The sequence below is a fragment of the Esox lucius genome, chromosome 15, assembly GCF_011004845.1.
Source record: "Esox lucius isolate fEsoLuc1 chromosome 15, fEsoLuc1.pri, whole genome shotgun sequence".
NCBI lineage: Eukaryota > Metazoa > Chordata > Actinopteri > Esociformes > Esocidae > Esox > Esox lucius.
Window position 1 is genome coordinate 6,920,161 of NC_047583.1, and position 16,783 is coordinate 6,936,943.

General features: G+C 44.0%; 4 gene segments (V, D, J or C); all 4 read left to right on the forward strand.

Moving 5' to 3' along the window:
• Positions 1-6,375: 6,375 nt before the first annotated feature.
• Positions 6,376-7,803, forward strand: LOC114840976. The segment is given in 3 exon segments: positions 6,376-6,451; positions 6,747-7,045; positions 7,660-7,803. Coding segments are annotated over 3 exon segments (405 nt in total).
• Positions 7,804-11,279: 3,476 nt separating this feature from the next.
• Positions 11,280-12,165, forward strand: LOC117595604. The segment is given in 2 exon segments: positions 11,280-11,630; positions 11,747-12,165. Coding segments are annotated over 2 exon segments (537 nt in total).
• Positions 12,166-13,336: 1,171 nt separating this feature from the next.
• Positions 13,337-14,616, forward strand: LOC114840977. The segment is given in 3 exon segments: positions 13,337-13,417; positions 13,713-14,011; positions 14,480-14,616. Coding segments are annotated over 3 exon segments (399 nt in total).
• A 249-nt stretch (positions 14,617-14,865) lies between these two features.
• LOC117595605 lies at positions 14,866-15,745 on the forward strand. The segment is given in 2 exon segments: positions 14,866-15,210; positions 15,327-15,745. Coding segments are annotated over 2 exon segments (537 nt in total).
• The last annotated feature ends 1,038 nt before the right edge of the window (positions 15,746-16,783 follow it).

Below are 16,783 nucleotides of genomic sequence, written 5' to 3' on the forward strand. Positions count from 1 at the left end.
AAATAAATCCACTGTGTATATATATATATATATAATGTCACAACTTTTTACACCCTTTCTCATCCATTCTTATTCTGATTGTCTGTTAACAGGTCAGTCGTTTAGCAGCAAGTTTCATCAGACAATTGTAGAACTAATAGAGGAACGTGGAGGAAATGTAGAACTCACTTGCAATCATAATATCCCTGATTACAATATGATTCTATGGTACCAACAGTCTGCAGGAGACACTGCTATCAAACTCATTGGATATGCAAATTACAAGTTGATAACCTTGGAGACATCTTTTATTTTTTAATTCAATGTGAGTGGAGATGGTGGGAAAGAGGTCTATCTCCACATCCAGAGTCTGAGACAACCTGAAGACAGTTCAGTGTATTTCTGTGCAGCCAGTCAACACAGTGATGTAGAGTTTCCTCTTTCCTCTACAAAAACCCTGTCTGGTAGTAAAGTAGGAGCCATGATCAGAACACCTGCACCTGAGGTTTCAGTTAGATTCAGAGTCAATTAATAAACAGATGGATTATGACATCAGCATGTTGATATTATCTGTCTCAATACAACATGCTGGTATTAACAGTTTAGTGTCATTGCTCATGAACAGAAACTGTGGTTTTTATGTCATATCCTGTTTTTATTTCTCTCTTGATCACCCTTTCTCTCTTTCTCTCTCTCTCTCTCTCTCTCTGGTCTGTTTCTCTGTCCACAACTCTGACATCTGACATCATGATCACACTCCTCATCAGATTCTCTGTCTCATTACTTTGGGCAGGTACTGTTATATTAGTTATAATGAGCTTTGATCAGTTAATCAGTGGCATCAGCTCTGGTCTTACTAGGTCTTCATGTATTCAGGTCTAACCGCATCTTGGAAAATGTATTATCTTGAAAAATTGTATCTGTTCACATTCAGGTCTTACTGATGGGAGTGATGTGACTCAGAGCCCCTTCTTACTCTGTGGACAAAAAGACAGAGATGTTCAGATCAACTGTAGTCATACTATAGGACCTCTCTACAACCAGATGTATTGGTACAGACAACTTCCAGGAGAAGGAATCAAACAAATAGTTTATTCAGCTACTTATGGTGAACCAGACTATGGAGAATTCAGTAAAGAGAAATATTCAGTTGTCAAGAAAGAAGCACAGAGTGGATCTTTCACCTTGAAGAAGTTGGAGACAGGAGACAATGGAATGTACTTCTGTGCTGTGAGTCAACACAGTGATACAGAGGACAAGTACAGCTGTACAAAAACCCCAGTCAGTGTTGTAATAGGATATAATACAAATAGATGAAGGTCTCATCATGTACTGTAGGGGGACCTCTAACTCTACTTCTAATAATGTTTCATAGTTTCATTCTGATCACTACTTCCTGCACTTGGTCCACCTATGCTGAACATAATAAATTGCTTCCCATTCTCCAGGGGCCGTATTCACAAAATAGTTTATCTTACCGCTAGGACTCCCAAACAGCGGTAAAAGTTCCTAGATAAGAGTTCCTCTTAAAACCTGTTAGCAAAGCTACTAAGAGCAACTTTTACTAAGGAATGGGCAGAAATCCTAAGCTAAGAGAAAGGGCGGGGTTGACTCTGTTTGCTCCCAACCACTGTAAAGAAAACCAGTGGCAAAGTGTAGCGGACATGGCTTTTCTGATTGGCTGTCGGACATGGCTTTTCTGATTGAAACGCTTACAGAAAAATGTGTCTGACATTTACATACTATCAGCCTGTGGGTCTATTTTTCAGCGCCCTCGGCTCTTGCTTTGCACTTGTAACAACTTGTCAAGGTGTAGTGTTGGAGGGAACCAGGCGCAGGCAGTACTCTCGTTCGTGGGATTTATTAAAACAACAAACAAACCAAACACGAACGGAAAACAATACTAATGACTGAATGAAATAAAAGTGCGCAACATGCGTCTTAGCAATAAACATTCAAACAGTACATTAAACAACACTCACCGATTAACTAACAAACAGCAACAATGACAGCGACAGCAACAATGATCCACAATGTGGGGAGCAGAGGGGAAACATATATACACATACAAACGAGCTAGATTGGGACCTGGTGTGGAAGATGGGAAACATGTGACAGTCCGGGATGTGTTCGTGAGAATATGGGAACTTGTGGAAATATGGCACGGTGGCGCTGCTGCTCACCGCACCATGACAGGACCCCCCCCCAAAGGCCCGGCCACCGGACGGGCCAAGACGAACCCCAGCCCAAGGGAGGGGGGGCGGGGCAGCACAGTACCCCCATCGGCACAAACCCGCCGAGGGGGCGGAACAGCCGAGACTAACCAGGGTGGCGGAGCCGTCGGGACAGGCCGGGGAGGCAGAACCGGCCGAAGATCAGGAGCCGGCGGAGGGTCAGGAGCCGGGAGAGCCGACGGAGGGTCGGTGGCCGGCGGAGGGTCAGAGGCCGGGAGAGCCGACGGAGGGTCGGTGGCCGGCGGAGGGTCAGAGGCCGGGAGAGCCGACGGAGGGTCGGTGGCCGGCGGAGGGTCAGAGGCCGGGAGAGCCGACGGAGGGTCGGTGGCCGGCGGAGGGTCAGAGGCCGGGAGAGCCGACGGAGGGTCGGTGGCCGGCGGAGGGTCAGAGGCCGGGAGAGCCGACGGAGGGTCGGTGGCCGGCGGAGGGTCGGTAGCCGGGAGAGCCGACGGAGGGTCGGTAGCCGGCGGAGGGTCGGTAGCCGGCGGAGGGTCGGTAGCCGGCGGAGGGTCGGTAGGCGGCGGAGGGTCGGTAGGCGGGAGAGCCGACGGTGGGTCGGTAGCCGGAAGAGCCGAAGGAGGGTCGGTAGCCGGAAGAGCCGAAGGAGGCGCCGGGGCGGCCGGGACAGGAAGGGGCGCCGGGGCGGCCGGGACAGGAAGGGGCGCCGGGGCGGCCGGGACAGGAAGGGGCGCCGGGGCGGCCGGGACAGGAAGGGGCGCCGGGGCGGCCGGGACAGGAGAGGGCGGTGGCGGCCAAACCCCGGCAAGCTCAGGCGGTGCAGGCCACTCCTCCTCGGCCTCAGGCGGTGCAGGCCACTCCTCCTCGGCCTCAGGCGGTGCAGGCCACTCCTCCTCGGCCTCAGGCGGTGCAGGCCACTCCTCCTCGGCCTCAGGCGGTGCAGGCCACTCCTCCTCGGCCTCAGGCGGTGCAGGCTGCTGCCGCTGGCAGGAAGGAGGCGCTGGCTGCTGCTCCAATGCAGCAGTGGGCAATCGGCGCCGTGGCGCAGGGACAGGGGCAGCGGAAGGCCGCGGAGCAGGAAGCGGTGTGCGCCTAATTGCCAGCCTACAGCCTGGCCAGCCTGCACGGGGTCCAGGAGGCACCGGACATAGAGGGGGCGTCGTCGGGACTTCCCCCGGGCACCCACTCAGCCCCCCCCTAAAATTTTCCTGGGGGGACCTCGGACCGAGCGTTGGGCACCTCGCCCTCTTCTTCCTCCGGCCTCGCCTACGTCCTGACCCTCCTGCCTCCTGCATGTCCTGCAGGAGACCCTTCACCAGCTCCCCTTGTTCTTTGGTGAGGGGCTTGACCACTCCATACTGGTCCATGCCCCACAGCGGCACCCCGAACCCATCTTGGGGCAACCCCCAGCACTGCTCCCCAAGGGGATCCTCCTCCACTCTCTCATAGACCGCTTCATCATCGTCCGATGAGAGGGAGTCAGACCCCCAATCGCCCCTCCACGTATACACCCTCTCTGGAGGGGCTGCCTGCTGGCTCCAGTTGCGGTGGATCATTCTGTAACAACTTGTCAAGGTGTAGTGTTGGAGGGAACCAGGCGCAGGCAGTACTCTCGTTCGTGGGATTTATTAAAACAACAAACAAACCAAACACTAACGGAAAACAATACTAATGACTGAATGAAATAAAAGTGCGCAACATGCGTCTTAGCAATAAACATTCAAACAGTACATTAAACAACACTCACCGATTAACTAACAAACAGCAACAATGACAGCGACAGCAACAATGATCCACAATGTGGGGAGCAGAGGGGAAACATATATACACATACAAACGAGCTAGATTGGGACCTGGTGTGGAAGATGGGAAACATGTGACAGTCCGGGATGTGTTCGTGAGAATATGGGAACTTGTGGAAATATGGCACGGTGGTGCTGCTGCTCACCGCACCATGACAGCACTGCTTGGTATCCCAAACTGCTCAGCGCACACGGTCACGTGACTCAACTGAAAATGTATTGGAGGCGAATATTTTGCCTAGCCATATTGCCTTGTGGACATCCATCATAAGATCTCTACCCAAGAACGTGACGAGTTTCATTGCAGTCTCTTTTCATGATTGATTGTCTTGAAATATTCAGTGGTCTTTGAGAATGAAAGGGAGAGGTTCTGTTGGGGAATATAGTGAGTGGAACAAATGGTGTATTGGAGGAGTCCAGTACATCTGTGGGATGATCTGTACGCCCGTGAGATGTTCTCGTGTTCCCAGCGTCATATAAAAAGGGAATGGTTTCCGGACTGAAAAATGCGGAACGTTGATTATGGCATTCCTGTTTTAATATGCAGGTGATTATCAGGGACATGGCTTGTCAGTGAAAAACATATTGCTTCGCGTAGTGGAAAAGGACAACAAAGAACAGGACAAGGGAACAGAAGAATTCAATGCTCTGCGCAGAACTTTTACATCGGGTCATTGACTTGATTGTAAATTACTACTATAGGAAGGTCGCCACAGCCTTGATCTGCGCAGACAAATCACACTCAGAACAGGTTCAGCGAGCTAGGCCCAAAACCTTCCCATGCTAAAAGGGGTTGAGTGATCTGGAGGAAACGCTCGCAGCATGAAGGCCAGCTGGAGACATTGTGACCCAGAGGTAGGGAGGTCATTCTCAGCCCGAACCCAATCACGACCAGGCTGGGCCTTAAATTCTGATAGGCTTATTGTGGTCAGGCTGGGCTTGTAACAACGATATAGAAATAATAAACACAACAGTAAATAATAATAGCTCTCTCCTTTAGTTGCAGGAAGGGCAGCATCATGTACATTAGGTTATGTGTGTCAGCTGGTACCATAGTTGTTACAATGTTCATATTTTGACAGACGTTTGGAAAGGTAAAACAACCCCATAATAGGGGCTCGAATTTTCATGCACGATGAAATCTTTAAGTTAGAATATGCTTTATCCTGCAGATACACCATGTCATGAATAGCCATCAGTCCCAAAGTAGGTACAAACGTTATTCCTTCAAATATGGACACGTAGCACCTAAATTGTTCCTACATTCGTATGCATTCTTACCACGTACGTACGCGGGTAAAACCTAACTAGTTATGTGGTAGATATGTTCTTCTTTCGTTGTAAGTACACGTAAGACATCAATTCTTCCTGCTTTCTTACCAAGTACACACATTTCTGTATTTTGTAGTTATGTGGGTGATACCGTGTAAGTAACATGCTGTAATTTGAAGCAGGCAAGGAGTGAGCAGGAGGAGGTCGAGGCAGGCAGAGGTCGCATCCACTGGCGTAACTATGGGGTGTGCAGGAGGTGTGGTTTGCCACAGGCCCGCAGTGGGGGGTGGTTTTCAAAAAAATACTACATGTGGCCTCTATCAAAAAAATATTTTGAATTTCTATTTTACCTTGTGTGTTTCTATTGTGTTCTCAGAATCAGATGGCAGATAGTTGCATAATCTATGACAGGAGGGGCTTCACATGTGTATGTATCGCTCCTTGGGATTGGTTCCCGGGGGCCCTGTAAGGACATCTTGCACCTGGGACCGGCGTCACAACGCTACGCCAGTGGTCGGTCCACGGGAGGTCTGAGGGAAAGCAGATCTCTAGGGATTAGAAACGAGATACAAAAGACTGCAGGGACGACACGGAGAAACCACAAGACAAACTGGCAGCTGGAACAAACAGAGAAGACAGGTAAAGTAGGCAGGGATAACGAGGGGATGGGAGGCACCTGGTGGGGGTGAGACACCAGACAACACAGGTGAGTGCAATCAGAGGGTGGAAGCCCGTTATGACATGACAGAATGGTTGCATTCATGGAAACCTTTCCATCTCTGATCTGAAGGTGGAAGACAGTGCAGTGTATTTCTGTGCCGTATCACCACAATACATCAGACTGCCTCCACTCCATACAAAAACCTCTTCTGTCTCAGCCCGTCTGTCAGTTCAGCAGATCTTCTCTCTCTTCTTCTCTCTCCTTCTCTCTGCTGAGACGGTCTCATCATGTACTGTAGGGGGACCTCTAACTCTACTTCTAATAATGTCTGATGGGCTCATTCTTGTTTCCATAATCAAATATAAGATTGCATTGTCATATCCTGTTTCTTATCTTGTCTTCGCCAATCTCTTGCTCTCTCTCTCTTTTTCTGTCTCTCTCTCTCTCTCTCTCTATCTGTTCTGCTTCTCTGTCCACAACTCTGCCATCTGTAATGATGATCACACTCCTCATCAGGCTCAGTGTTTCACTACTCTGGAACACAGGTAATATTATAGTTATTATAAGATGTAATCAGTTCATCTTTTCAGTGGTATGCTTACATCAGTTCTAGGACTGCTGATGTAAAAATGTTTTCATTAAATACATTTGATTGACAGATAATCTACTTAAGGTAGCAAAACTCCAGTTTTCTATACATCTTGATGGAAAGTTCAGGAGGGAATGTGCGACATGTGTATCCATTAATGTTCATTAAGCAACTACGAACTACCAGAGCATTTCTAAAGGTCATCCTGTTAATAACTCAAATCATATTTTGGTCTGACTTTATACCTATAGGTCTCGTTGATGGGAATGATGTCACTCAGAGTCCCACAATACTCTATGAACCAAAAGACAAGGATGCTCAGATCAGCTGCAGTCATACTATGGCATCAAGCTACTTCCAGATGTACTGGTACAGACAACTACCAGGAGAGGGAATGAAACAGGTATTATATATTACTACCAATAACAAACCAGAGTATTCAGGGGGATTCAGTGAAGACAAAATTTCTGCCAACAAGACTGAAGTACAGAGTGGATCCTTCACAGTGAAGAAGTTGGAGACAGGAGACAGTGGAATGTACTTCTGTGCTGTGAGTCAACACAGTGATACAGAGGACAAGTACAGCTGTACAAAAACCCCAGTCAGTGTTGTAATACGATATACTTTAATACAAATAGATGAAGGTCTCATCATGTACTGTAGGGGGACCTCTAACTCTACTTCTAATAATGTCTGATGGTTTCATTCTCATCATCACATGTCCATAGTAGTTCACTATAGAGAGAATAGGGAGTTATTTGGGATGGACACATACATCTGACACTCCCACTAGCTGACATCACATCTGTGTATCTGAAAACCCTTTCACCTCATCCATGTGACTCGCATGTCTCTCCAGAATCATCAACATGATCAATCTTCTCATACATGTAGTAACTCTACTACTATGGGTGACAGGTACTAACTCATTAATATCATATAGCATTACTACTGAACTATAATGCTGCCAAAATTATGTTTAGTGATACTGCATCATTTAGATGGTCTGTTTCTATTCACAGCAGTTATAATGAGGGTATACCGATGTTTCAGTGACATTAGCATTGGTTAGCTCTGTTTAGGACAACTCTATCGTCTTTTAGTTCTTGATTTATTCAGAATGTGTCTTGTTATATTCACTGATTTTTATGTGTTGACCTACAGGTCTTACTGATGGGAGTGATGTTACTCAGAGCCCCTTCTTACTCCAGGGACTGAAAGACAGTGATGTTCAGATTAACTGTAGTCATACTAAAGGAGCTGACTATGCACAAATGTATTGGTACAGACAACGTCCAGGAGAAGGAATCAAACAAATAGTTTATACAGCTACTTATGGTACTCCAGACTATGGCGAATTCAGTAAAGAGAAATATTCAGTTGTCAAGACAGTTGTACAGAGTGGATCTTTCACAGTGAAGAAGTTGGAGACAGGAGACAGTGGAATGTACTTCTGTGCTGTGAGTAAACACAGAGATACAGAGGACAAGTACACCTGTACAAAAACCCCAATCAGTGTTGTAATAGGTTATACTATAATACAAATAGATGAAGGTCTCATCATGTACTGTAGGGGGACCTCTAACTCTACTTCTAATAATCTCTGATGGTTTCATTCTCATCATCACATGTCCATAGTAGTTCACTATAGAGAGAATAGGGTGTTATTTGGGATGGACACATACATCTGACACTCCCACTAGCTGACATCACATCTGTGTATCTGAAAACCCTTTCTCCTTGTCCATGTGACTCTCATGTCTCTCCAGAACCATCAACATGATCAATCTTCTCATACATGTAATAACTCTACTACTATGGGTGACAGGTACTAACTCATTAATATCATATATCATATATCATTACTACTGAACTATAATGCTGCCAAAATTGTGTTTAGTGATACTGTATCATTTAGATGGTCTGTTTCTATTCACAGGACTGTCACAAACAGACCAAGTCCACCAGACTCCTACTGCAATACTAAAACAACCTGGAGATGAAGTACAGCTGACCTGCAACCATACTAATTCAATGTATGATATGATTCTGTGGTACCAGCAGTCAGAACAAAGCCCAGCCCTGAAACTCATAGGGAATGTGAGATTTACCAAAGCAACCATGGAGGATTCATTTAAAGTACATTTTAATATGAGTGGAGATGCATCAGCTGGGAAAACGGTGTATCTACATATTCTCAAACTGAGAGGATCTGAAGACACTGCAGTGTATTTCTGTGCTGCTAGTTATGCACAGTGTTTCACTACTCCCTCTCTGCTCTACAAAAACCCTCTCGGATCCACTCTAATGACTACAGATCAACACATCTGCACCTGTCTTCAACCACCTCAAACACACATTGATATGAACCATTCGATAACAAACATGCGGTTATGATACTGTTATAATCAGGCTGGGTAGTAATGGTTGAAGTGCTTTTCCTATTTTCTCCACCAGGAGACACTGTTTCTATACACACATTTAGAAAGAAGCTTCATCTCAACTGACTGCTCTAAAGATCACATGTCATGCGAGAGATACTCAAATCGCTGCTTCACCCAGGCATCAACATTATCTTCATCATCATCTTCACCATCATGAACAGAGTTCTTCTCTACCTGGTAGCTGTACCTGTCTGGGTTTCAGGTATTAAATCACTCACCAAGACAATCATTAAATATCTACTAATGTCTTTAAACTAAAGAACATAACCTTGTTTGTCTCAGTCTTACTCTCTATTCTTCTCTCTTTTTTATCAACAGGTCAGTCGTTTAGCAGCAAGGTTCATCAGACCCCTGTAGCACTAATACAGGGACCTGGAGAAAATGTAAAACTCACTTGCAATCATACTATCCCTGACTACTATGTTATTCTATGGTACCAACAGTCTGCAGGAGACACTGCTATCAAACTCATTGGTAATATATATACACAGTCAGTAAACATGGAGACATCATTTGAAAAACACTTCAGTGTGAGTGGAGATGGTGGTAAAGAGGCCTATCTCCACATCCAGAGTCTGAGACAACCTGAAGACAGTTCAGTGTATTTCTGTGCAGCCAGTCAACACAGTGATGTAGAGTTTCCTCTCTCCTCTACAAAAACCCTGTCTGGTAGTAAAGTAGGAGCCGTGATCAGAACACCTGCACCTGAGGTTTCAGTTAGATTCAGAGTCAAATAAAAAACAGATGGATTATGACATCACCATGTTGATATTATCTGGTGTCAAAGCTATGTTAAACAATACAAAGTTATTATTATTGTTATTGATTTAATGCGGAGGCATTCATACATTTACAGATGTGAGGAGAATGACTGCTCCTACAGGTGGCGCTGCAACACTGCGCTATGTCACCTGAGAGCTGTGAATTCACCCTTGACCTGAGGCAAGGAGCTGGTGCCTATTGTGTTTGTGACATCACTTCCTGACTTCATCCTCCTCATGTATGAGGCTCTCAGCCTGTGTTCTAGAGACATCACTGAGTTATGTGGTCAGTAAACCTCTGATTAACCAACACCTGCTGATCAAGATCATCACAGATGATAAAACTATTAACACATGATCACAGATAGTGACTGGTTCTAACTACATGACTAGATGATCATTGTTCGGGTGTCAGCATGATCATTTTAATAATCTTTTGTTTGGCTAATCTGCCCTGGACCAGGGGTGAGGACGCATTTGAAGTCATAGAGATTCATTTCTGACTGAGGAATTGAAGTTGTAATAATTAAAATGTTTCTCCCCTGTCTCTCTCTCGCTCTGTCACGCATTTTCTCTCTAGTTTTATGGGGGATTCAGTAAAGACAAATACACCATCACCCAGATAGCAGCTGACAGTGGATCTTTCACAGTGAAGAAGTTGGAGACAGGAGACAGTGGAATGTACTTCTGTGCTGTGAGTAAACACAGAGATACAGAGGACAAGTACACCTGTACAAAAACCCCAGTCAGTATTGTAATAAGATATAATATAATACAAATAGATGAAGGTCTCATCATGTACTGTAGGGGGACCTCTAACTCTACTTCTAATAATCTCTGATGGTTTCATTCTCATCATCACATGTCCATAGTAGTTCACTATAGAGAGAATAGTGTGTTATTTGGGATGGACACATACATCTGACACTCCCACTAGCTGACATCACATCTGTGTATCTGAAAACCCTTTCTCCTTGTCCATGTGACTCTCATGTCTCTCCAGAACCATCAACATGATCAATCTTCTCATACATGTAGTAACTCTACTACTATGGGTGACAGGTACTAACTCATTAATATCATATATCATATATCTTTACTATTGAACTATAATGCTGTATCACTAAACATAATAATTATGTTTAGTGATACTGTATCATTTAGATGGTCTGTTTTAGATGGTCTGTTTCCATTCACAGGACTGTCACAAACAGACCAAGTCCACCAGACTCCTACTGCAATACTAAAACAACCTGGAGATGAAGTACTGCTGACCTGCAAACATACAATTAAAGACTATTACATGATTCTGTGGTACCAGCAGTCAGAACAAAACCCAGCCCTGAAACTCATGGGGTTGGTGAGCATGAACACACCAACCATGGAAGATTCATTTAAAGAACATTTTAATATGAGTGGAGATGCTTCAGCTGGGAAAATGGTGTATCTACATATTCCCAAACTGAGAGGATCTGAAGACACTGCAGTGTATTTCTGTGCTGCTAGTTATGCACAGTGTTTCACTACTCCCTCTCTGCTCTACAAAAACCCTCTCTGATCCACTCTAATGACTACAGATCAACACATCTGCACCTGTCTTCAACCACCTCAACCACACATTGATATGAACCATTTGATAACAAACATGCGGTTATGATACTGTTATAATCAGGCTGGGTAATAATGGTTGAAGTGCATTTCTTATTTTCTCCACCAGGAGACACTGTTTCTATACACACATTTAGAAAGAAGCTTCATCTCAACTGACTTCTCTGAAGATCTGCACTAGAGAGAACAGGGTGATGTGGCGACATGCGAGAGATACTCAAATCGCTGCTCCACCCAGGCATCAACATTATCTTCATCATCATCTTCACCATCATGAACAGAGTTCTTCTCTACCTGGTAGCTGTACCTGTCTGGGTTTCAGGTATTAAATCACTCACCAAGACAATCATTAAATATCTACTAATGTCTTTAAACTAAAGAAAATAACCTTGTTTGTCTCAGTCTTACTCTCTATTCTTCTCTCTTTTTTATCAACAGGTCAGTCGTTTAGCAGCAAGGTTCATCAGACCCCTGTAGCACTAATACAGGGACCTGGAGAAAATGTCAAACTCACTTGCAATCATACTATCCCTGACTACTATATGATTCTATGGTACCAACAGTCTGCAGGAGACACTGCTATCAAACTCATTGGTAATATATATACACAGTCAGTAACCATGGAGACATCCTTTGAAAAACACTTCAGTGTGAGTGGAAATGGTGGGAAAGAGGCCTATCTCCACATCCAGAGTCTGAGACAACCTGAAGACAGTTCAGTGTATTTCTGTGCAGCCAGTCAACACAGTGATGTAGAGTTTCCTCTCTCCTCTACAAAAACCCTGTCTGGTAGTAAAGTAGGAGCCGTGATCAGAACACCTGCATCTGAGGTTTCAGTTAGGTTTAGAGTCAAATAAAAAACAAATGGATTACGACATCACCATGTTGGTATTATCTGGTGTCAAAGCTATGTTAAACAATACAAAGTTTGTAATTATTATTGATTTAATGCGGAGGCATTCATAATTTAACAGATGTGTGGAGAATGACTGCTCCTACAGGTGGCGCTGCAAAACTGCACTATGTCACCTGAGAGCTGTGAATTCACCCTTGACCTGAGGCAAGGAGCTGGTGCCTATTGTGTTTGTGACATGACTTCCATACTTCATCCTCCTCATTTATGAGGCTCTCAGCCTGTGTTCTAGAGACATCACTGAGTTATGTGGTCAGTAAACCTCTGATTAACCAACACCTGCTGATCAAGATCATCACAGATGATAAAACTATAAACACATGATCACAGATAGTGACTGGTTCTAACTAAATGTCTAGATGATCATTGTTCGAGTGTCAGCATGATCATTTTAATTATCTTTTGTTTGGCTAATCTGCCCTGGACCAGGGGTGAGGACACATGTGAAGTCACAGAGATTCATTTCTGACTGAGGAATTGAAGTTGTAATAATTAAAATGTTTCTCCCCTGTCTCCCCCTCGCTCTGTCTCGCATTTTCTCTCTCTCTAAAGGTTCATCTCAACAAGTGGTTCACCAGAATCCATCTGCTCTCATCTTGAACCATGGAAGTTCAGTTGATCAGGAGATCAGCTGTTCATGCTCTATCCTCAACTATGATCGCATGCTCTGGTATAAACGAGACAGAAACCAGACTCTCAGACTACTGGGTTATCTCAATGTAAATTATCCCTAAACAAAAGAACCTGTGAAGGGGGAGGTCAGCCTTCATGGGAATTGTCGCAGTCATGGAAACCTTTGCTTCTCTGGTCTGACAGCTGAAGCCAGTGCAGTGTATTTCTGTGCCGTATCACCACTGTACATCAGACTGCCTCCACACCATACCTAAACCTCTTCTGTCTCAGCCCCTGTCTGTCAGTTCAGAAGATCTTCTCTCTTCTTGTCTCTCCTTTTCTCTGCTGTTAGAGATGACGGTCTCATCATGTACTGTAGGGGGATATCAAATATAAGATTACATTGTCATATCCTGTTTCTTATCTTGTCTTCGCGAAACTCTTGTTCTCTCTCTCTTTTTCTGTCTCTCTTTTTCTCTTTCTCTCTCTCTCTATCTGTTCTGTTTCTCTGTCCACAACTCTGCCATCTGTCATGATGATCACACTCCTCATCAGGCTCAGTGTTTCACTACTCTGGAACACAGGTAATATTCTAGTTATTATAAGATGTAATTAGTTCAGCTTTTCAGTGGTATGCTTACATCAGTTCTAGGACTGCTGATGTGAAAATGGTTTCATGAAATACATTTGATTACATAATATACATAAAATAGCAAAACTCCAGTTTTCTATACATCTTGATGGAAAGTTCAGGAGGGAATGTGCGACATGTGTATCCATTTTTAATGTTAATTAAGCAACTATAAACTACCAGTGCATTTCTTAAAGTCATCCTGTTAATAACTCAAATCATATTTTGGTCTGACTTTATACCTACAGGTCTCGTTGATGGGAATGATGTCACTCAGAGTCCCACAATACTCTATGAACAGAAAGACGATGATGCTAAGATCAACTGCAGTCATAATATGGGATTTAGCTACAACCAAATGTACTGGTACAGACAACTACCAGGAGAGGGAATGAAACAGGTATTATATATTACTACCAATAACAAACCAGAGTATTCAGGGGGATTCAGTGAAGACAAATTCTCCGCCACCAAGACTGTAGCTGAGAGTGGATCCTTCACAGTGAAGAAGTTGGAGACAGGAGACAGTGGAATGTACTTCTGTGCTGTGAGTCAACACAGTGATACAGAGGACAAGTACAGCTGTACAAAAACCCCAGTCAGTGTTGTAATACGATATACTTTAATACAAATAGATGAAGGTCTCATCATGTACTGTAGGGGGACCTCTAACTCTACTTCTAATAATGTCTGATGGTTTCATTCTCATCATCACATGTCCATAGTAGTTCACTATAGAGAGAATAGGGGGTTATTTGGGATGGACACATACATCTGACACTCCCACTAGCTGACATCACATCTGGGTATCAGAAAACCCTTTCTCCTCGTCCATGTGACTCTCATGTCTCTCCAGAACCATCAACATGATCATTCTTCTCATACATGTAGTAACACTACTACTATGGGTGACAGGTACTAACTCATTAAGTATATCATTACTACTGAACTATAATGCCACCAAAATTATGTTTAGTGATACTGTATCATCTAGATGGTCTGTTTCCATTCACAGGACTGTCACAAACAGACCAAGTCCAGCAGACTCCTACTGCAATATTAAAACAACCTGGAGATGAAGTACTGCTGACCTGCAACCATACAATTAAAGACTATTACATGATTCTGTGGTACCAGCAGTCAGAACAAAACCCAGCCCTGAAACTCATGGGGTTGGTGAGCTTAAACACACCAACCATGGAAGATTCATTTAAAGAACATTTTAATATGAGTGGAGATGCATCAGCTGGGAAAATGGTGTATCTACATATTCCCAAACTGAGAGGATCTGAAGACACTGCAGTGTATTTCTGTGCTGCTAGTTATGCACAGTGTTTCACTACTCCCTCTCTGCTCTACAAAAACCCTCTCTGATCCACTCTAATGACTACAGATCAACACATCTGCACCTGTCTTCAACCACCTCAAACACACATTGATATGAACCATTTGATAACAAACACGTGGTTATGATACTGTTATAATCAGGCTGGGTAATAATGGTTGAAGTGCATTTCTTATTTTCTCCACCAGGAGACACTGTTTCTATACACACATTTAGAAAGAAGCTTCATCTCAACTGACTTCTCTGAAGATCTGCACTAGAGAGAACAGGGTGATGTGGCGACATGCGAGAGATACTCAAATCGCTGCTCCACCCAGGCATCAACATTATCTTCATCATCATCTTCACCATCATGAACAGAGTTCTTCTCTACCTGGTAGCTGTACCTGTCTGGGTTTCAGGTATTAAATCACTCACCAAGACAATCATTAAATATCTACTAATGTCTTTAAACTAAAGAAAATAACCTTGTTTGTCTCAGTCTTACTCTCTATTCTTCTCTCTTTTTTATCAACAGGTCAGTCGTTTAGCAGCAAGGTTCATCAGACCCCTGTAGCACTAATACAGGGACCTGGAGAAAATGTCAAACTCACTTGCAATCATACTATCCCTGACTACTATATGATTCTATGGTACCAACAGTCTGCAGGAGACACTGCTATCAAACTCATTGGTAATATATATACACAGTCAGTAACCATGGAGACATCCTTTGAAAAACACTTCAGTGTGAGTGGAAATGGTGGGAAAGAGGCCTATCTCCACATCCAGAGTCTGAGACAACCTGAAGACAGTTCAGTGTATTTCTGTGCAGCCAGTCAACACAGTGATGTAGAGTTTCCTCCCTCCTCTACCAAAACCCTGTCTGGTAGTAAAGTAGGAGCCATGATTAGAACACCTGCACCTGAGGTTTCAGTTAGATTCAGAGTCAAATAAAAAACAGATGGATTATGACATCACCATGTTGATATTATCTGGTGTCAAAGCTATGTTAAACAATACAAAGTTTGTAATTATTATTGATTTAATGCGGAGGCATTCATAATTTAACAGATGTATGGAGAATGACTGCTCCTTCAGGTGGCGCTGCAACACTGCACTATGTCATCTGAGAGCTGTGAATTCACCGTTGACCTGAGGCAAGGAGCTAGTGCTTATTGGGTTTGTGACATGACTTCCAGACTTCATCCTCCTCATGTATGAGGCTCTCAGCCTGTGTTCTAGAGACATCACTGAGTTATGTGGTCAGTAAACCTCTGATAAACCAACACCTGCTGATCAAGTTTATCATAGATGATTAATCTATTAACACATGATCACAGATAGTGACTGGTTCTAACTACATGACTAGATGATCATTGTTCGAGTGTCAGCATGATCATTTTAATCATCTTTTGTTTGGCTAATCTGCCCTGGACCAGGGGTGAGGACACATGTGAAGTCACAGAGATTCATTTCTGACTGAGGAGTTGAAGTTGTAATAATTAAAATGTTTCTCCCGTGTCCTGCACTCCTCTCGCTCTGTCTCTCTCTCGCTCTGTCACGCATTTTCTCTCTCTCTAAAGGTTCATCTCAACATGTGGTTCACCAGAATCCATCTGCTCTCATCTTGAACCATGGAATCTCGGTTGATCAGGAGATCAGCTGTTCACACTCTATTGTCAACTCTGATTGCATACTCTGGTATAAACAAGACAGAAAACTGACTCTCAGACTACTGGCATATCTCAATGTAAATTATCCCTAATCAGAAGAATCTGTGAAGGGGAAGGTCAGCCTTCATGGGATTGGTCGCAGTCATGGAAACCTTTCCTTCTCTGGTCTGACAGCTGAAGCCAGTGCAGTGTATTTCTGTGCCGTATCACCACAGTACATCAGACTGCCTCCACACCATATAAAAACCTCCTCTGTCTCAGCCCCTGTCCGTCAGTTCAGCTGATCTTATCGCTCTCTTCTTGTCTCTCCTTCTCTCTG